Here is a 21,738-nt window from a genome sequence, read left to right as displayed (position 1 = left end):
TACTCCGAACTTTTTAGTACTTTAATCAGGACCGTTTACGTTATTTAAAAACAGTTGATTTAATTCTGATGGGGATTTTAAAGGTTTGATGTTCTCACTCTAAAGGGAAATTATTTAAATCCGGATTTGTAGTGACTGTTAACCCTTTTTCGAGACGATTTCTCCGGTAAGAAGCTATATAGTAATTTAAATAGCCGGTGTAGCGTTGAACATCATTTGATGGGGATTGGAATTATAAGGGAAATGTTCGACTTTATTCAAGAATTTTTGACCTCACCAATTGGAATTTTTGAGAATTACCCAAACTAACTTCTTTAACAACTCCTGAACTTTTTCCTAATTTATATTGTGTGGTTTTTTTGGGTGTCTTCCCAGTTTTGCTGAAATTTCATTTGTCCCTCCCCCCTCCCCCCTGATTTTCAGTTTTAATCGTACCTTTTGATATATTAAAGGGGGGAGGCAATTTGAAATGTCGGCGAAACTGGGGACAAACCATTTTTTGGTAACTTCTTGACCTCTGCCTGTGTTGATTATGAACTTGAATCGATTGAAAAAAAAAACTACATCGACATGAGCGAAGCCGCGGGTAAAAGCTAGTTTTATTTAATCTAAGAAGCAGAATTCTACTTTACTACAACGTGGTCCTTGACTTGGTATTTTCGTTTCTTTATTTTTTTATATCACTTGTTAAGTTTGTTTACGTTTTGCAGCTCCATATTGAACAGTTATTGTACATTGCAAAAAACATCAGTGTTGGAAATCTTCGTCGTCGATTTATTTACAATTAGACATTGCCATGCAACAATAAGTACTGAGCTCAAACACTGTGGCACATACATTACAGAAATTCACAGATATATTATTAGACAATTTCTGGTTTCAAGGATTCAGTCCACACAAACTTTTAAATTAAATATAGTTTGTGTATACCTTAACAAACAATATTTTATGTAACTAAAATTGCCAAATGAACATTCAGGTTACTGAATTTTCAGACAGGTTACTGAAGCTTTGTTCTATTTATAATCAAAATGTTTCCTTTTAAAACTTTTCACACACCATCTTTTGCTACAATATAACACTAAGGCTGAGAATTTCTAGCAGTCAAAATAATTATCCCATGCACATGCCTAACTATGTTTTGTTGTTTGCTATGTGGTTATGGTTTGAGGGCTCAAAAACATGCGAATTTATAAAGCAATTTCCACTGTTACAAGGTGTAACTGCAGCCCACTTTGTCTAGTGGTCAGTGGAGTCTGACTGCAATAGGGAGGCCCTGGGTTTGAATCCCGACTCGGGCATGGATGTATTTTCTCTTTCCTGTCCTTTTCCTTTCTTTTTTACTGTGCTGTGAATGGTTGTTTACCCTATAAATGGGTCCTTATCTCTTTATGGCTGGTGTGTGTACTGTTACTGTGGAAGTCGAACTTTACACTAAATTACAGTACAGTAAGAAAAGTGAACCAGCGCACCACAAATTGCAAGCCTAGCTGTCACACGTCAACAAGAAGTAATCTTCAGAGAGCTACTCCGAGCTAGATTTATATTTTCAAACTTTTCAATTTTTATTCCATATCATACCTCGCTTGCAAAAGGACACAGAGTTTCCTAGCTCGGTAATAATCACAAGTTTTTTTTTTTACTCCTTGCTAGTATACATATCATTGTTTCATAAAGAAAAAAATGGAACCAAGAAAACTTACTTACCTGAGCATAAAAGCTGAATAATCTTAAAGAACGAATTGGGGAAAAAAATAGGAATGGCAGAGGAATTTCAGTAACATAAGTTGCAACTACTCCAAACTTCAAAAGCCAGGTTGGTAGATGGTGAGCATACCAAGCAAGAGGTGTAGGAATGCACTGACTTTCAAAATGATAGTTCAGAGCTATAAAAAGTTTAAAACAATATGCTTAAAATACTAAGAATAATTTACAGCAAGTTTGACATTATGCATGAAATAAATTCAGATACAAGCAAAATTTTGCTTCAACACTGAGAAAAGGTCTACAAGCATTTAATAGAATCAAATACAGTTGTAATAATAAGTTCTATCTATAACAAAACAAGTCTACTTTCCTGTATACCAAAATCTATTTCCTAGCATCAGATCAGTATTCGCTCAACTAGCTAGGGTTGTATATTATTTCAAATATACCTTTTTATGACTTAAAACCAAAAGTATGATTTGCTCATTCAAAAAACTACTTCAACTTATTTTATGAAATTGTTAGGCATTAGGGTAAGATCACCACTAACAAACAGACAAGGGTCCAATAACAGACAATCACTAGTCTGGATTTAAATAATAAGCCCTTTAGGTTGTTGTGGCTCATCAATATGGTGCAAACAACCAGTGTTATCAGAGTGAATTTTATGAACCAGTTGGTATTTACAAAGCAGTGGTGGAAGGTTATGAACAGCTACCTCGAGGTCAGCTGGTGTTTCATGTTCATTTGAATTTAATAAGATTTTAGTTCTAAAAATAAAGAACTTTTCCATATTTTGAAGAGAAAAAGGGAATTTTGTCTGATGCTCATCCTTTTCTCATCCTGTCTAATGCTGGATATCATCAGATTTTTTGGTGGCTGTTACTGGGGGTTGGATCGTTTTTTGAAATTGAGCAAATAAAAATAGAATCAATTGTATCAGAGGACCCAGAAGTAGCCAAACGTTGGATGAAATGTTTTTGCACGAGAGAAAAACAATTTAAACAGTCTAAATTCACTCAAAGGCTGAGAAAATTGAATTAACCGGAGAGCAATGTCTTAAGTATTCTGCAATTTTGTCTAAAGCCTGGGCATATGATTCTACATTAGACATACAATTCTACATTAAAAAACAGCATTACACAAACACATTCCTCCCAACGTCCCAACATCAAATTTTAAGTCGGAATAGGTGAATAATAAAAAGATTAAACAAGAGCACTTTTTGTAAAATACCAAACAAATTAATATTTTAGACTTTTTGTATTGAAAAAAATCTTTAATGTTTTCAAAATAAAAAAGAAAAAAAATACTTTTAAAAAGTACTTTTCATCAAAATAAAATCATTTTCAGCTCTTTGAGTAAACATAAAGATGGATATGTAATAGCAGTTATTTCTAATTTTAGTTTATGATGCTTATCCTTATATTAAGTTTTTATTTCATAAATTCTGATAGTGTTATTAAAAAGATGAGAACGTATTTACTTGAGCCTGCTTGCTTCAGAGTTATGTTTATAATTTTTGATACATTAAATACCATAATTTATGCAAATATTGCTACTTCAAAGAGAGAAATAGATTATGTAGCAGAAGGAATCATGTATTCAAAATTACTAGTGTTTGAATGAACAATAATTATATTTATGTTCGAGAAAACCCCGATTATTTTTTAAGTGGTCCGTTTTTGCGAATTTCTGTTATCTGTCGCTTTTATGTTGTACTAACATCAACACAATATGTACATTGTACAAGTTTTTCATTTTTTGCTTCCTTATGTTCCTTTTATGGTTTTTCACTGCCTTTCTGTTTAAATAGAGCTCCATTTCACTTGTAATCATACAAAAAATTGGCGAATAGGAAATTCAGTTTTTCCCGCATTTTTTGAACAGTCTGCTGCTTACTTTAATTAAAGCTTCTAACTGATGGGTAAATAACATATAATTGCATAAGAATGTCCAGTATCTATTTTTTATAGTTTCGTTAAAACAGTAGGACTAAAGTCGGGGCAATAAAAAGAAAAGTCGATCATAAACACCGCAACAGCAAAAAAGTCACTTGCGAAAATTTAACTTTTAAACACACAAACGCCGCGGCATTCCTTCCAGAAATTCTGTAGTCATTCAATGGAAAGCTAAGGATCCGTTTGGTCCTTTTACTTTTCAAAATCAAAACATACAGAAAATTATCGGTGCGGCATTGTAAAAATAAGAATCAGTGCACAATTAGAAGTGCTATACTAAAGAAAGAAGAAGTAGGAAAAAAAGGGAAAAAGTAGGAAAATAAGGAGAGAGCTCAAAAAAGTAGGAAAAATAGGAACTCTTCGGGGTCTGGAAATTTTAAAAGCATTTTTTCTGAAAGAGCATGCTAAAAAACATAGGTGTTAACCATTTTTTAAGTAATTGGAAAAAATTTAATATACTTTTAACAATTATTTTAATTGATGTGCATATTAAAATTTATTTCTTACGCTTCTGCACATCGCACCAAAAGCGATGAAATGCCATTCACTGATGCCATTAGCGCACAGCACAAATCATAACCTGGAAACGAGGTTGACAGCAAAGCGTAAACATTTAGTGTGGCAATAGAGTAGCGCACCAAAGTACACCCCTTGTAACATCATAAAGACCATGCTTTATTTCAAAAATCAGACACTTTAAAAAATTAATAAAAAATAACTGTCGGGAAAGTAAAAGTTTTTTCTGGCTCCACGCTTTTTTTTTTTACTTATTCTATCAATTTCAGTGATTAAAAGTAGTACTTTTGACTGAAGGAAAGAACTCTATTGAGAAATAGGTGTGGTTGTCAAATTCTTGGCTTGAATAATTTTATTTTGGATGCCATGCTGCTGTGTGCTAACCCTATGCAAATAGATATTACCCTACTCTTAGTTTATGTATGCAAATGAGAAACAGTCATTGCACTGGCATTGCTGCCAAAAATATGATGCCAATGGATAAAAATCGCCAATTATCCAATATTCTAAATCTTTCCGTATGAAGTGAAGCATCACAAAATTCAGTTTATGTGTAAAACTTCTTTGTGAACAATATTACTCATAAAACGTCTACTATTTGAGTTCTTTCAGTTAAAACAGAAAACGAAAGAAAGTAGAGATTGTTTCTTACATTTATTACTGACCCTGGCAACGCTGGGTATTTTTGCTAGTTAGAAATATAAATTTCCAAGTATCAAATGAATGAACTCTATGCGTGGCAACATATAACTGTCCGTTCGAAAACATTGGACGTTGCAATAATAGTACAATTTTTTAAAAAAGGTTGTCTTTGTGATTTGCTTATGGTTAAGGACTGTGCATAACTGATGTTACACTTTTCAGCTTTTTTCACTTCTCACTTCACCATACCCCCTCTTCTCCTTGTCACATGTCATGCTGTTTTTATAAACATTCCTATTAAAAAAAAAGCTTGTCGTCACATTCTCTCCCACTGTATGTCCCAATTGTCATTTCTTTCCTCTCCCTTGTCACAAACTGTTACTGTTTCGTGAACTCCACCTTAAAGCGAGACTTCATTTGTGGACAGCCCGTTTAGTGGTAACCGTATATAACCCAAATAACATATATTTCCCTGCTCTTTGTTTACGTATTCAAAGAAAAAACATTTCTCTTGCTGCAATTGCTGCCAAAAATTTGACTCCAATAAATAACGAGTGCCAATTTCTCAATTGTCGAAATCTTACCGAATAAAATGAATAAATTAGATTATACGTAAAACTTCTGCATGAGCAATATTTCTTTTAAAAAGTTCAATTTTATTCAGTAAGTTACCTTGACCTCTGCCATAAGAAATATATAATTTCAAACAATCAAATGAACGAATCCTACTTGCTACATTAAAAATTGTCCATTCAAAAGCACTGTATGTCGCAATAGCTGCAATTTTCTTTTTAAAAAAATCATTTTTTTGATTTGTTTACGGTTTAGGGGATAACTGACTAATGTACTTTTCAAAATTTTTGATCCTTCTCTCCTTTGTCGAAGTTTCACACTTCACCATACCCCTTCTTCCCTTTTCCACACATCATACTGTTTTTAATAAATGAACGTTCTAATCAAAAAAAGGCTTAATGTCACATTTTCCCCATTGTATGTCCCTCTTGTCATTATTTCCTTCCCCTTGTCACAAACCGTTAATTTAATGAACCACTTCATTTGTAGTCAGTCCTTGCAAATAGACATTTCTCTGCTCTTTTTTTACGAACGCAAAAGAAAACTATTTCTCGCGCTGGTATTGGTGCCAAAAATTTGACACCAATGGATAAAGTTTGCCAATTTCACAGAAGTCTTCCTAGATGAAATGATACCGCGAAACTCCTTTTTTACGTAAAACTTCTGCACAAACAATATTCCTAGTAAAAGTAGGCATGACTTCAGCCGTTAGAAATATAAAATTTCTAACAGTCAAATAAACGAACTGTACTCACAGCAACATATAAATGTTCATGCAAAAGCACTGGACGTCGTAATAATAAGCCAATTTTATCAAATGTTTCAGCTTGAGATTTGTTGCTGGTGATAGCAAATGCAAGTATTATTGTGAGAAGAAGGTAATGTTATCGAAACTGAAAGTCCTCCCACACTCCGTAAAATGATTTAAATATTAAAATCGCAATAACATAATCAAAATGAAAATATTTTAAATTCCCGTAGTCACCCAAAAACCCTCAATAATAAAAACAAATGCAAGAATTTCATTTCTTTGGTGCTCAAGCGAGAAATGGCAATGCATAATATTATCCAGCAATTTCTTCACGCTAACTATGTCGCATGAAAAAGCAAATAAAAATGAATTTTTGCTATTTTATAATTGCTTTTAGCTCATCTTCGAATTTTCGTTTCTGGGTCGTAAAACGAAGGGGGGGGGGGGGGGGTCAACGTCTTTTGAAGTATTTTTCAGGATCCTTTCCAACCATACCAAACTCGAAGCACTAAAATGCATTTTTCATGTAGAAAAAGCAGTTTTTAAAATGAATTAAAACTTAATGTTTCACGCTTCCAACAATGAGTTTCAACAATGGAAAAGAGATAAATATAAAATTATAGAGTTTTGCTAACTAAAAAACGCTTAAAACTTTTTCTAGTGGATTTAGGTTATTGGACCTCGGGCGCCCTGACAATTTCTTCGGTAGGAGTATTTTTTAAAGACCTTTCCAACCATATCAAATTCGAAAAAATTGGACCATTGTTCGCGTAGAAAGAGCCATTTAGGATGAAAATGCATTTTTAATCAATATCTCCGTTAATTAGCGTTTGATTTGAAAATGTTTTATTGATGACACTAAAAATCGTCAATAGCTACTGAACAAAAAAAGAATGAAGGAAATTGGTTCACAAACAGAGGAGAAATCGGTACTGAAAGAAAGCGGCTTGCCTATTAATATATAAAGATTAGTACTCATTATAATTTTCTTTTAACTAGATAACAAAGCAAAGCAAATTCAAATACCTGTTAATCCCCACCATGTAGGGCACATGTTTGTGAGTTTCACAACACCAGAAGAAAACATGAATCTAAACAGCAACCATTTCACAAGCCACATTGAGATTATATCATGAGGACGATGCGGTAAGGATGACAAAAACCCACTTTTGATGGAGTTTTGTAAAAATCCAAGAGGAGCAAGTATTATGGCTACAAATCCACATTCTAATAATAAAACATCCCTGAAAACGATAATGGTATTATGAGTGCCAAATTATTTAGAAAATGGACTGAATTGATGTGCTTATTTACACTGATGAAACAGTCAGCTTATTGGAAGTAGTCAGGTCGAACCTATATATATTGAAGTAGCAAATTGCCAGAACATTTTTTAAACATAGAAGAAGTTTTAATTTTGACATAATTACTCATAAAACATTAAAAACAAGGCAAATTTTTTGGTACAAAACTTCATTCAAATGCTAATCACATTATATGTAAGTTACTAATTAAAGTACGAATTATAAAAAAATTTTGAGAAGTACTGGAATTTTTTTCATACACAATAATTGCAAAAGTGATTATTCTTAAAAAAAGAAGAAAAAAAAGAGGCAAAAGGTCTAAAGTGAAATAAAATCTGCAATCTTAGGAAAATTATTTTGATGCATAGAGAATTTCTTTAATGTAGGGTTTTGCCAAACTGGGCCCAACTTGAAAAGTTAAAAGGTTTTCTTTGGGTTGGCCCACTTGAAAAAACCCACCATCCAGGTAAAGCGACTTTTTTTTACAATTAAATGCACATTAACTTCAAAGATAAAAATAATATTAGTTACAATATTTATCATAACCAAGACTTGAAATTACCATTTTCCTGTTTGTGGATGATTTAGCTCTTTCTTGTGTAGGTATTTATAAAGTTATTAGGGATAAACTTTGAATATTCATGGAGATTTATTTTATTCATTTATTTATTTTATCATTGTTTCAACTATGGGAAATTACATAGATTTTACAACTAATTTTTTTTATAAAATACTTGTAAGACCAACTATTTCATTCAAATTAAAAAAATTAAATTTTTTTTTTCCACTGATGTGAAAAATATCCTATGATTAACTGTAACAGGGGATCTTTTTTTTATTAATAACAGTTATGATGCAAGCTGCAATGTGGAAAAGGCATTACAATAATTACATGAATTTAATCAAACATAGCCAACCTGTGTGAAAACTACATCATCTTCCTTATATTTTAACTTTACTTGAACAATAATCGGTGGTGGATCCACAGGGGCTGGGGGTTGGGGCGATTGCCCTCCCTCAAAAAATCTTGAAAATACGAAAAATTTCTGGGAGAAGACCACCAAACCACTCAGAGAGGTTTCACTATATATTCCTTGTACAGTAAAACCTGTGAAGTTGACCATCCTTGTAAGTAGACCACCTGTCTAAGTTGACCGCTTTTATCAGGCACGGAATTAGCCATTACCACATAAATCAACCTCTGTAAAAGTTGACCACTAAAGTAGTGCAATGCAAGTAGTCAACTTAAACAGGTTTCACTGTAATTTTAAACCCAAGATTTATGCTGTGACTTAATATTATTGGTTTATTATTGCTATCTCCCCCCCCCCCCCTTATTTTCTATCTTCTCAAGTAAATCACTTTTTAAATTACTTGTTAGTATCCATGTTTATGATTTATGCTGTAACCTTTTCCTTCATTCTTAACCTTTGTCATAAGTTGTTAGAAAACCACATAGTGAAGAACAAATTCCTGAACATAGTATTACAATAATGTAATCAGGGAATCACTTTTTCAAAGTGTTATTCACATAATTTGCTTTCAAACAAAAGTAACTGTTTACCTCTTATACAGAATTTTAATTGAAAAATTTATTTTAGTACACAGTTCGTATAAATTTTCTACTGGTTTAAATTTATATTTGATTTTTTTTTATTAATTTAATCACGTTTACCTATATTTGAGTAAAAATTAGATACATAAATTAAAAATTATAACCAGGTTAAAAAAGTTAAAAAATTCTAAAATATTTTACATACCACTGAAACCACAGGAATGTTTGCCCAACCTACAGGAGAGAGTAATTTAAAAAAAAATTACACAAAATATTGTTCATTCATAACGCATTACAAAATATATACTTAAAGCAAAATAGTAACTGTTTATAATGAAACAGAAAAGTAAAATAGGAATGTTGATTTTTTTATTTTTAAGAATAATGTGTTAAGTAGACTTTGAAAAAGACTCTGAAAAAGTAAAAGCAGACATTGAAGATATAAAATAGGGAATATTTTAATATCAATTCTCATGGACCAGCAGAAAAACAACTTTGGAGATACGGATAATATGTAAAAAATACAATGTAAAATCGAGGCTCATTGTAATTCACATTTGAATATAAAGAGAAGTAGATAATAAATTCACTCAATAGTTAATAGACAGCAAAAAAATACAAAAAGAATTTTTAACTTTATAAACAATAATGTGGCATTTAAAAATATTTTTTCATTTTGTTTTATCTTTACACACGCAAGAAAAGAGGTGGGGGGGGGGGGAGAGAGAGAGAGAGAGAGAAAGAAATGAACATTAACAACATTAACATATTGTCGCAATAAGTAGAGTAAAACAATGTTTAGTAGCATAAGTTAAAATAAATTTAAACTTCAGAGCAATTTAAAATACTTACAGGATGCAAAAGGATTGAAATCTCAAACACAGAAGCAAATTTTCCATGAAATATGTGTTTAATGTGGGCATATTTCCAAAAAACAATAGGTTTTTACCAAAAAAGTAAACTTTTCCTCGACAACAATTTAATAAATCATATGAAAATTCAAAAAATCTGTGTTTAATTGAATGTTAGTATTTTATAACTCTATCCAATATGTAAATTTAGCCTTTCTTTTTGTTCATACTATTTGGGTAAAAAACTGACTTTGACTTATAGAGTTACGTTAGTAAGGAAAATCTAATAAAGGTCATGAAATAAAATTCGGCTTATCGAATATTTCGACTCCATGAAATTTGGCTAATCGAAAAAAAATAACAATAATTCCCCATTCAGTTAGACAGGAATAAAGATTCACTTTGGCTTATCGTAGTTTTCAGCTCATCGATGTTCAACTTATCGAAGTTTCAATGTAGTTTTAAGTTTCTCCTGTTACATTTATATCAATTATTTCCTATCCAGGAAAGTATAAATTATTCCTTTTCCTTGACAAATGTAGATCAATTACTTTACACAGAATTGTTCTAAAAAGAACCTGAAAGTATCTTTGATTACCTGTGACATTTTATAAAAATACTAACCTGAAACAGAGAAAAATAGAGCATCCATAACAGCGTAAAGTTTGTCATATCTCTCATGCGACCCCATACCATGCAACCAAATGCTACAATGATTCCAAGAAGTGCAATGAGGTCCATCATCAGAGGCACATCTATACCCAATGCTGGAGCTAACCATAGTAGTGTTGGAATTTCTTTTGCCTTTTCATGAACAATATCAGCTTCAGCTTCTGCATTTAAGTTAACAAAAGGCAAAAATTAGATTGGAACTATAGTTACTAGATGCAGAAAAATCCAATACCCATTTTTTATTCTTGGGAGAAAAAATAGAAACAGCAGATTTTCCAGAAAAATGGAATGGACAAAGCCACTCGGCAGCTGCTACTAGGCGTTATTCTAACCTTGGTCCATGGACCAAAAAAGCTTGTACCACAAAAATTTGGTCGTAAAGAAAGGTGGCCGCTAAAAGTTTTTACTGAGGTCAAATTCTGAAAAATGATACAAATTTGTTTTTACTGGAGTTCTCAAAGCCAGTTCAGAGAAAGTATATTAATCACATGAATAAGGTACATAAAAATAATACTTTTTCAATGCAAAAAGATGCAAGTTATTAGATGTAAAGACATCTGACAAAGTTTTTAACAAATATGACAGTCAGCAAGAGGCTCTGTGCCCAGCTAGGCTGGTTGGTCCTAGTCAGTTTGTTAGCCCCCAATAAAGATCAGGGCTGGCTTTAAGGCCCTCACTAAAGTAATATATTTTTTTTAATTTCTAGATTAGCCTAAGATTTGAATAGCTTAACATAATGACCCCTCATTCTGTTTTGCAAGCAAAAATTTAACCTATTAATACCTTTCATTTTGATAAATTTAAACAACTGAATCATGTCCACTCTGGCCTTCTTTTGATCCAGGCTATATATATTAAGACTCCCAAGTCTGAAATAATAGTCTAAATCTGAAGCCTATCAATCACTAGTCTAGTAACGTTAAAAGAACAAGTCATAACTTCTGCTTTACACTGGGGGAAGGTTACTATTGCTTGCCTGATTCAAATATGTGACGATTTTTATTTCAGCCCACTTCTAAAAGACTTTATTTTAAAGATTTCTGATCAGGGCCAGATAAGGCATGGGCACATGAGGCACGGGGCCCAGGAAACCAACATCTGGGGGGGGGGGGCACCAAATCTGCGGGCAAAGTTTTAATTGGCACTTAAAGTTGAAAATTTTCATATTGCACTATAGCAAGAAGTAAATATTAAGTCTGAAAAAAATCCCCTTAAAATTTTAATCTCTTTCGCAAATTACAAAACCATTACAAGTTTAGCCGATATTTACGGCTTACTGCAATGGGCAAAGTTTGACGATATTTTATATTATGTGTAATTGTTATATACTACAGGGTGGGGTGCAGAAACTTCCTTTTGGGAAAATAAAACTTTTTTACAAATCTAAAAAATTTTTTTTTTTTTGATCTTTTTCCTGTCACGCATTATGGGAGATAATGCTATACTGTTTGGAAAACAATATCTTGTAAGTGTTGCCCTCCATTGTCAATACACTGACTCAGTCGAAATCGGAAGTTTTGATCAACTATTTGAAGCATGTCAACCGGTATATTGGCTTGTTTCGGCTTGGATGCGGTTCTTCAGGTCCTCCAGGGTTTGTAGACGATCGTTATAAACCCGCGACTTCAGATAACCTCACAGAAAATAATGACAGGGGGCTAAATCAGGCGAGCGTGCAGGCCAGTTTAAGTCCCCATTCCAAATGAGCGGGTGTTAACAAAATGTGCCTCCACATAAAAGCGTGATGCTGTCTCGACCAAAGCATGTTGGCAACTGAAAGCATGATGTAACAATATTTCCCATTCAGATCTTTTCGTTGAGCCTCTCCCCACCACTCTGTGATGCTCCACACTTTTTTGTGCACCAAATTTAAAAAAGAAAGTTCCTGCACTCTACTCTGTATAACACTTCTATTTTTTTGTAATGAATATAATCAGAGGGCCTGTGCACAGGGTCACAAGGGGTACCCCCCATGTGGCTCAAAAAAAAAAAAAAAAGAAAGAAAGACGAGAAGTCCAGAGCACCATATGTTTTGCTGTAATGTGCAGGCTGCTGAAATGAGACTGAGGTGATTCTATGAAAGCTTCTCATAACCAGTCTTCATCATTTCTTCTTCAAGTATATGCGTTTCAGTTATGTTGTATTACAGACTTTTTGATAACTTTGTTTTTAAAAAAATGTCTTCATGAAACGATGCTGTAGAGAGGAAGAACTTATATTTTGTGTGAAATAAAGTCAGGTTCTAAATTTTAATGGGAGCTCTTTTTGACATCCTTCAAATGCATGTCCTCGGCTGAAAATGATTGAGCTGGCGATGTATTTCATGTCATCATACATTATTTGTAAATATACAGACGAACCAAAAGACCTTTTAATTTTCTACTACGGGCAAAGCCATGTGGGTGCCACTAGTATAGAATAAGTACTGGGGAAGGGGGGGCACCAAATAAATTGCATCCCCAGTGTCTTCCAAAATCATAGTCGGGTTCTGTTTCTGATTTAACTACATGAACTAAATTAACACACAGTGCAATCCTCTTAAAACATACTAATATCTGTTTCAGTGAAATCAGTTTTCATTCCTGATTTACTTGTCAATGAGGCATTCCACGGTATTTTTGACATTATGTAGAGTCCGTAACGTGACCTTTTTTTTTGCCATAACTTTTAATTTACCGTTTGATTTGCAAATTATTTTAATATTGAGCTGGTGTGTTGGTAGGAAAAGATCAAAATAAAATAATATGCTAATCAAACAGTAAATTAAAAAGTTATGGCAAAAAAGGTCACGTTACGGACTCTACATAAATGTCAAAAATACCGTGGAATGCCCCCAATACATTGCTTGAATTTCATTACATTCAATGAAATCCCATTACAATGGGGTTTCATTCTAAAGTATAAAATTTGAGGTCTCTAGAAGTTCATTGTAACTGGATTTCACTGCATTTCTACATTAGAAAGCAATATTTTTTAACACTTCAAATTTTCTAAAAAACCGAATTACTATTATTTTCACTTTTTTAATGGAGACCTTTTGAATCCATTCCCCCCTCCCCCCTTTTTTGGAACCATGAACATAAAAGTTAAATAAATTGACATAATGCCCTAAAACAACTTACCAATTGATATTATGGCTCGAGCAGGCAAAATACCACTGTCCCCAAAAAGACCTAAAAGAAATTTGAATCATTAATAATTTTTAATTCACTTCATTAAAAGCTTTTGAATCAAGAATAAGAACTAAGAAGAGATAGAATTATATTTATCATAATTTCAAATATCTATCAATAGCCCAGTAGCAGAAACGACAATCCAAATACCTTAAGAAGTTTTGCAGACTATTTCTTAGTTAGGGACAGACTTAGATAAAATGAAAAGCTTTCTGTGAACGCAAATCCTAACTGGAAAATATTCTGCAAATAATTATTTTGCCTAACTCACCCTTGAATAAAAAATTAAATTCATATTCAAATATGAAAGAGACAAAAAAAAAAAAAGTGCTTTAAATAATTTAATTTTTTTTTATACAATAACATATAGGCTACAGTAAAACCTGTAAAGTTGACCACCCTTGTAAGTTGATTACCTGTCTATGTTGACCACCAATATGCACCAAATTTGGCTGAGAATCATATAACAAACCCTTTGTAAGTTGACCACCTGTCTAAGTTGACCACTTAAGTACTGCACCGCAAGTGGTCAACTTACAGGTTTCATCAAGTGTAGAAAACTGCCAAAACCATTTTTTTTACACATCTGCTTTAAAAGGCTTTTGGAGAAAGGCTTTAACAGAAATAAACTCTGGGATTTTCTTAAAAATTCCCTTAAAAAAAATAATATTTTTCTTTAAATCAACGTTAGCAGTTTGAAAAAAAATTTCTGCAGAGCCAAAAATTTTCTGCGAATGCCGTTCGCCTATATTATGCAAGACTGGTTAAGGAAAAGAATAAACTATTTTAAGCAAAAAAAAACTTTTAGAATAGAGCACCATATTAAACTAAGAAGGGAAAAAAACTAAATATTAGTGGAATACTAAAAACAAAATCTGCAGAAAACTTTTTAGTGGCATAATTGGAACTGCATATTGCGACTTGTTACTAAGCACAGGGGTGCACAAGTAGGGGGGAGCAGCTTTTGCTTTTTGGGGGTGGGGTTTCTGCAATTTAGTGGGGATGTATTTTTACCCAGTGGCGGATGTAGAACACGAGGAAAGAGGATGCTAACCTCGGTCCAAATAGGGAGTCACCTTTTTAGAGGATTTTTATCCTCGTTTTTGGGGATACTCTCAATCTTGGGGGAGGGGGGGGGGCATCGCTCAAAGAGGGACATACACCCTTATTTAAACAATTGGAAATTTTCTCTACAAGGCGTCCCCTCTCCCGAAAAATTTAGGACTTTATTATACGTTTTACTTGAAATAAATTTATATAGTGTACTAAAGAATATAACTAATTTCGCGAACATTTTAAAGGTCTGAAAACACTATATGCACCTCAGCTGGATATAAAACTACAAATTACTGCCCCATGGCCAGAGCTAAGACAGAACTGAAAGCAAACACCAAAAGTGTCGGTTACAGCATCCAGAGATTGCAGCTGCACTCTAGCTTTATGCTCATGAGTCTGGAGTAGCTAAAATTAGCTCAGGCAATAATCTCTTATAAAGCTGAGTAGATTATGACATTGGTAGATAAAATACATTCGCATAACAGAAAGAGGTGTGCAAACATGGTATGGCTCCCTTTCGAAAAAACAAAGATACAAGCTAGGGTATAAACATATAGCAGCCCCAGCTATTGCTAGAGAAAGGTAGCAAAAAGTAGCGGCTGCGTGAAGGGGTCAGGACCCTCCCATAGAAAATAAAAAAATTGATGCCAAAAATGCAATTTTCGGAACGTTTTGGTGGTAAAGTTAGGTGAGATGGGGTTGAGGTTGCTTCCCGAGTATTTTCCCTTACTATAGTCCAATTTCAAGCTTTCCTTTAGAGATATTAGGGAATCGAATGCTCTTTCCAGAAATTTGCACAAATAAAAGGTTAAAAACGCAATTTTATGCTATCTGTGATGGCCCAAAGCAGACCCGGATCTACGTACCCGCAGGCCCCGTGGTGCGGGGTACGTCCTTAAGGGGCCCAACGGCCTAAAAAATTGAAAAAAACTAGCATTAAGACTTCGTAACATTGCAAATATACACTGCTGGCCTCTGGGGAGGGGCCCTAGATATTTTGGTGCAGATGGGCTCAAAATTTGTAGATGCGGGCATGGTTTTTTAAAACCAAACCAACTTTTTTTTTTGGTTTTTTGGTGGTTGGAAAGTTTTTTTCTGTAGAACTCGGGAAATCACGATTATAAACTATCTTTGGGGATGTTAAGAGAGGAATTCTTTGGTGATTTACTTTGAAAATTTTTCAAAATTTGAGTCTTTAAGAGTTTTACGCAACTTCTGGAGAATTTACATTACTAAGCCACTCTCCCTCGGAAGTCTTCTGACATTGAACACTCCAATTTAGGCTGTAACTGGGGACGTTTGGGAAATGAAGAGGGTTTGGAGACCCTCTCTTGAAAAGCTTCGTCAGTGAAATCTGAAAGACGCAATTTTAGTGGATGATTGGTTAAGTTTAGAAAATGGGAATTTTTGGAGGCTCTCTACGGAAATATTTTAGCATCAAGTCTTCAAAAGGCTGTCCTTGGAGGCGGTTTTGTTTCAGAAACAGAAAAAGTTCACGTGCTATCTATGGAAGTTTTATGACCCTAAAGATTGAAAAAAACTCGACTTTACGCCTTCTTCGACAACGTTAGAGGGATCTCTTGCTTAACGTCACAAAAGTGATGTCAGGTCTTTATTCCGAGTTTTTTCAGAATTGATGTCCTACCTAAGGGTGTGACTTAAGGTTTAGGTTTGGGAAAGATAGAGGAAAGAGGACCCTCTGCCTCTTCTCGACTCTATCGGCCACCTTCCCTCCCGAAACCTCTTTCAAGAAGTAATTTTTAGGTTGCATGTGAAGAAAAAAGGTTTGAGGATTCTCCGAACCCCTTAAAGCTATCTGTGCTGACCCCTGGCTACAGTCTCCTAGCCCCTTTCCATTAACATGCTGCTATACAGGGTGTTCCGTCTTAACCTGCAAGACCTTTATTTTCGCAACTGTTAGTCCTAGATGTATACTTAAAGTTGCAAAAATGTTCAAAATCAGATGCAGAGTTAAGATATTAAAAGTTTGAAGCGAAAATAAAAATGAGTTAAAACATACAAAATTTAACTTTTTATATGGGCCCTAGGTCCCCTAAGTAATATTTAGAGAAGTAATCTCCATTGAAAAATAATTCCAACAGAAAACGTTTGACATTAGTACAACCAATATTCACCGAGCTATGAAACAACGCAGCATTTTCTGACTTACACCACTTTATACACGCCATCACAGGGGTCTGTCCAGGATTTTTCACAGGGTCCGTTTTTTGTGAAAAATCAAAAAATTTCGCAAAAAAAAAAAAAAAATTGTTAAAACGAAATTTTAGAATTTAGAGATGGCACAAACTGCATCAATTAAACTTAAAGTTGAGTGTTTTCCTCTTCTATGACGAGAAAATCATTCTGGATTTTTTTTCTGCTATTTTTCGGAAGGGGTGGGGGGCATCGCTCTTTCAAATATCAATATTTATCTACCATTCTGCATTATGTTAAATTATACTAGATATATTTCTGTACAGTATTTAAAATAATTGTAACAAAAATATAAATAAATAAAACAAAATTCAGAATAGGGTTCAGCATTCAACTTGACCCAAGACACTCTTAAAAAGCACAGAATTTCGTTTAAAACTTATAAATTCCGTGATTTTAACAAAATTAAAAAGATATTGCAATTGTTTACCTCTTAACAAAGCGTAATAATCATCAAAAATTCGAAAAATCGGATTCCCATAGCGGATGCAGAGATCGCAATTCTCAAAGTGAAGGCATCAAAAGTATAAAAACGGCTTGTAAAAGAAATATTTTTGATAAAAATTATTTTAAATTGCATTTTAGAGTCCTATGATAACATATCATTAATATCTGTGGACACAGTTGACCAAAAAAAAAAAAAAATAAAATAAAATAAAAAAATAAATAAATAAATAACAGAAATAAAGAGACTTTTCATTTATTTGAATCCTAATAAAGCGAAGTTAGCTTGAAAAAAGAACAAAATGTGATTCTCATATCGGATGTTAAAAGATTGCGTTTTTCAAAATGTAGACATCTTAAGAAAAAAAAAACGGTAATTAAAAGAGTTAATTTAAAGTTCATCATCCTTGTTAGCATCGAAAAATCAAAACCCATATAATTTTCTCCCAAAATAACAATTAAACATCGCACCCGCACCGTAAAAACGCAAATATTGACAAGCCAACAAAATGATGAGAATATTTTCTAATCAAGTCATTATAAAGGTTCAACGCCAGACGCTAAGTGGTGATAGTTTTAAAGTTGGTAACCCTATCTGAAGCGATCATATTTTTTCCTCACCCTTACTATCCCTTTGCAGTTCTAAGTTCATTTCGCAGATATATATTATTATTGTTTATTAAATCATGAGCGGAGAAAAGTGCTTACCAATGCCTTTTCAAAAAAGTTTACAACAACACCGCTGCTAATTAGCTGTGATAAAACAAACAACCATTATATTTACTTGGCAGTAGCAATTATTTATCGCTTGCAGGAGCATCGCAAGAGTGCCGATTTTTTTTTTTCAAAATTAGCCGATTTTGTATAAGCTGATCCCTCTAATTTGACTTAAAAAAAGGTTCCAAAAATTATCGGTTTATACACAGAAATATGCATTATTTTGCTTTCAGATTTGCTCTTTCAATAAACAATTTGTGACAGATCCGATCTTGTTTATCAGAATTTTGTGAAGGGTCCGTTTTGTTTGATCGGGATTTTGTGAAAGGTCCGTTTTGTTTGATCGGGATTTTGTGAAAGGTCCGTTTTGTTTGATCGGGATTTTGTGAAAGGTCCGTTTTGTTTGATCGGGATTTTGTGAAAGGTCCGTTTTGGTTGATCGGATTTTTGTGAAGGGTCCGTTAACGGACCCAAATATCCTCTGGCCAGACCCCTGCATCAATAATACCTTTTGGGGGAAACTATAGCGGTTAACAAGGGTTTAAAATTATATGAGTGCATATAGTGTGATCTTTCATTTTGCGCGAGGTTTTGAAGTATGCTTTTCCGTATCATGGCATAACATTTGCATTTATTTTTGGATAGCAAAGAAAAATATAAATACTTATTTTATTTACTTTGAAAACCTGACATTCCTCTGAAAGGGCGATAAGTTCCAATCTCATCTTCTGTATGATCCCTTAAAATTTTAAATTGGAATATCTCCTTGAGTTTTGATCGCACAAGTGTCAAGTTTTTTGTGTCGGTGATAGGTTTCTAATGGAGTTAATTTTTCTAAATATTAGAAGACCTGGGGCCCCTTTAAAAAGTTAAATTTTTTATTTTTCGACCCTTTTTTTTACTTCTAACTTTCAATACCTTAATTCTGCATCTGATTTTGAACATTTTTGCAATTGGAAGTATACATCTAGGACTAACGACAAATGCATATACGGACTGATGCATATTTTAATTCGCAAATGTACACAGCAATATTAAACGTCTCTGAAATTTCGATTTTATTTAGTGTATGTTCGGATCTCAAGGGGGAGGGCTATAACCCCCTCCTTGGATCCGCCATTGTCCTTAACCCTTTGGGAGGGGGGGGGGGCACCCCTGCTAAGCATACCAGGACAAATTTTAATGGGATTTTTTAGGGCAATTGCCCACACAGTCAAATAAAATTGGCCCCACAGTCAAACAAAATTGCCCACCTACATTTTCCTAAATTTTTCCATCGGTTATGTGTTTTTATATATTTTTAATTTTTCTGTAAAAAAATGGAAACGTGACCCCTAACCATTCCCACAAGCAAAAGTTTTTAAAATAAATAAAAGTATTAAACAACGATGTCTTGCACTGCAAAGCTCATAGATGGCAACACGTAAAACATAAACAGAGTTTTATGGATTAACGTAGCGTAATCTTCCGTAGCCATTTTTTTAGATGACACCGGCCCCATGTGTCCTGTACAAAGCTTGTAGTACGTGGTCATTTGAAGCATTGGTTTTTACGCTCTCTATTATATTCTGTGTTGCAGTTGCATTCAATAGAGTATACAAGTGAGAGTGCTAAAAGAAAATCACAGCAGCAAATTTCTATTAAAGATGCCTTTTTCGGTGAACCTAAGAAAAAGAAACTAGATTCAAATGGTTCTAATGAATGGTTCTTTACTCTTTTCCTATCGAACAAAACGACCATTAGCAATAATTTCCCTAATTCCAATTTTCACACCCCAACTCTTTTTCGACGATTATTCAACTAACATAAACTGCACATTTACAACCCCCCCCCCCTTCCGAGAAAGTTGGAGTTGCCCACACAGTCAAATTTCCTTAAAATATGCTCTGAAGCATACCAATACTTGGAATAAATAAGTTGTACCTACTTGTTCTGAAAAAAAGCTTTGCTACACAATTCAATCATACGAATAAAAATATAATGCAAGGCATGAACCCAATTTCAAAATTTGTACTTTCAAAAAGTTTTTGGAAAAAAATATTTTCCTTTTCAAGAACATTTGGAGAACAAATAAACTTTCCAGAACAGTAAAATTTTCAAAATTTCAGTAAAATTGAGGCCTTTGGGATCCAACCAAAGCAAGATCCTCCATTCAACAATAAGGACTGCAGTTTCATTTTTGGCCTTGAGGTGACATATCCACAATTTAGTCATAGTTCTGAAGGTGAGGGTAACTCTCCATCTCCAAGAACCTTGCATTTATAGTAACTATTTGTGACTAGCCATAGATTTAATAAGCGCGTATTCCGTTCCGTATATGTTCTTTAATTGGATATTTAGCTCTCTACCCAGGATTCGCCAACTCCAAGTTTGATGCCCTTTACTGTGCTATCTAAGGCTCAAAATAGTGAACAATTATATGCAGGGGTCTGGCCAGGGGATATTTGGGTCCGTTAACGGACCCTTCACAAAAATCCGATCAACCAAAACGGACCTTTCACAAAATCCCGATCAAACAAAACGGACCTTTCACAAAATCCCGATCAAACAAAACGGACCCTTCACAAAATTCTGATAAACAAGATCCGATCTGTCAAATTGTTCATTGAAAAAGCAAATCTGAAAGCAAAATAACGCATATTTCTGTGTATAAACCGATAATTTTTGGAACCTTTTTTTACGTCAAATTAGAGGGATCAGCTTATACAAAATAATTGCTATCGCCAAATAAATATAATGGTTGTTTGTTTTATCACAGCTAATTAGCAGCGGTGTTTTTGTAAACTTTTCTGAAAAGGCATTGGTAAGCACTTTTCTCCGCTCATGATTTAATAAATACACATAATAATATATATCTGCGAAATGAACTTAGAACTGCAAAGGGATAGTAAGGGTGAGGAAAAAATATGATCGCTTCAGATAGTGTTACCAACTTCAAAATTATCACCACTTAGTGTCTGGCGACCTTTATAATGACTTGATTAGAAAATATTCTCATCATTTTGCCAGCTTGTCAATATTTGCTTTTTTAAGGTGCAGTGCGATGTTTAATTGTTATTTTGGGAGAAAATTATATGGGTTTTGATTTTTCGATGCTAACACAAGGATGATTAACTTTAAATAAACTCTTTTAATTACCGTTTTTTTTTAGATGTTTACATTTTGAAAAATGCAATCTTTTAACATCCGATATGAGAATCATATTTTGTTCTTTTTTCAAGCTAACTTCGCTTTATTAGGATTCAAATAAATGAAAAGTCTCTTTATTTCTATTAGAACTCTCATTTCAAGTTTTTAAAGCAAAATTCCATTTTCTGTTATGAGTCAAAAATTAAAATGCTAAATAGATGGTTTTATTTTATTTTATTTTTTGGGTCAACTGTGTCCACAGATATTAATATGTTTATCATAGGACTCTGAAACGCAATTTAAAAATAATTTTATCAAAAATATTTCTTTTACAAGCCGTTTTTATACTTTTGATGCCTTCACTTTGAGAATTGCGATATCTTTGCATCCGCTATGGGAATCCGATTTTTCGATTTTTTAATGATTATTACGCTTTGTTAAGAGGTAAACAATTGAAATATCTTTTTATTTTT

At 33.5% G+C, this 21,738-nt stretch overlaps 1 protein-coding gene across 1 annotated transcript in view; it reads right to left on the bottom strand.

Moving 5' to 3' along the window:
• LOC129217058 (lipase maturation factor 2-like) overlaps window positions 1–21,738 on the bottom strand; it is a 64,901-nt gene that overhangs the window by 42,189 nt on the left and 974 nt on the right. The window contains exons 2-6 of the mRNA XM_054851303.1: window positions 13,655–13,705; window positions 10,485–10,693; window positions 9,215–9,243; window positions 7,177–7,394; window positions 1,708–1,886 (exon numbers count right to left, since the gene is read on the bottom strand). Of these exons, the coding sequence (XP_054707278.1) occupies window positions 1,708–1,886; window positions 7,177–7,394; window positions 9,215–9,243; window positions 10,485–10,693; window positions 13,655–13,705 (686 nt within the window). The remainder of the gene's footprint in view (window positions 1–1,707; window positions 1,887–7,176; window positions 7,395–9,214; window positions 9,244–10,484; window positions 10,694–13,654; window positions 13,706–21,738) is intronic.

This window comes from Uloborus diversus, chromosome 2 (assembly GCF_026930045.1).
Source record: "Uloborus diversus isolate 005 chromosome 2, Udiv.v.3.1, whole genome shotgun sequence".
Lineage (NCBI taxonomy): Eukaryota > Metazoa > Arthropoda > Arachnida > Araneae > Uloboridae > Uloborus > Uloborus diversus.
This window is presented reverse-complemented; position numbering and strand designations above follow the sequence as displayed.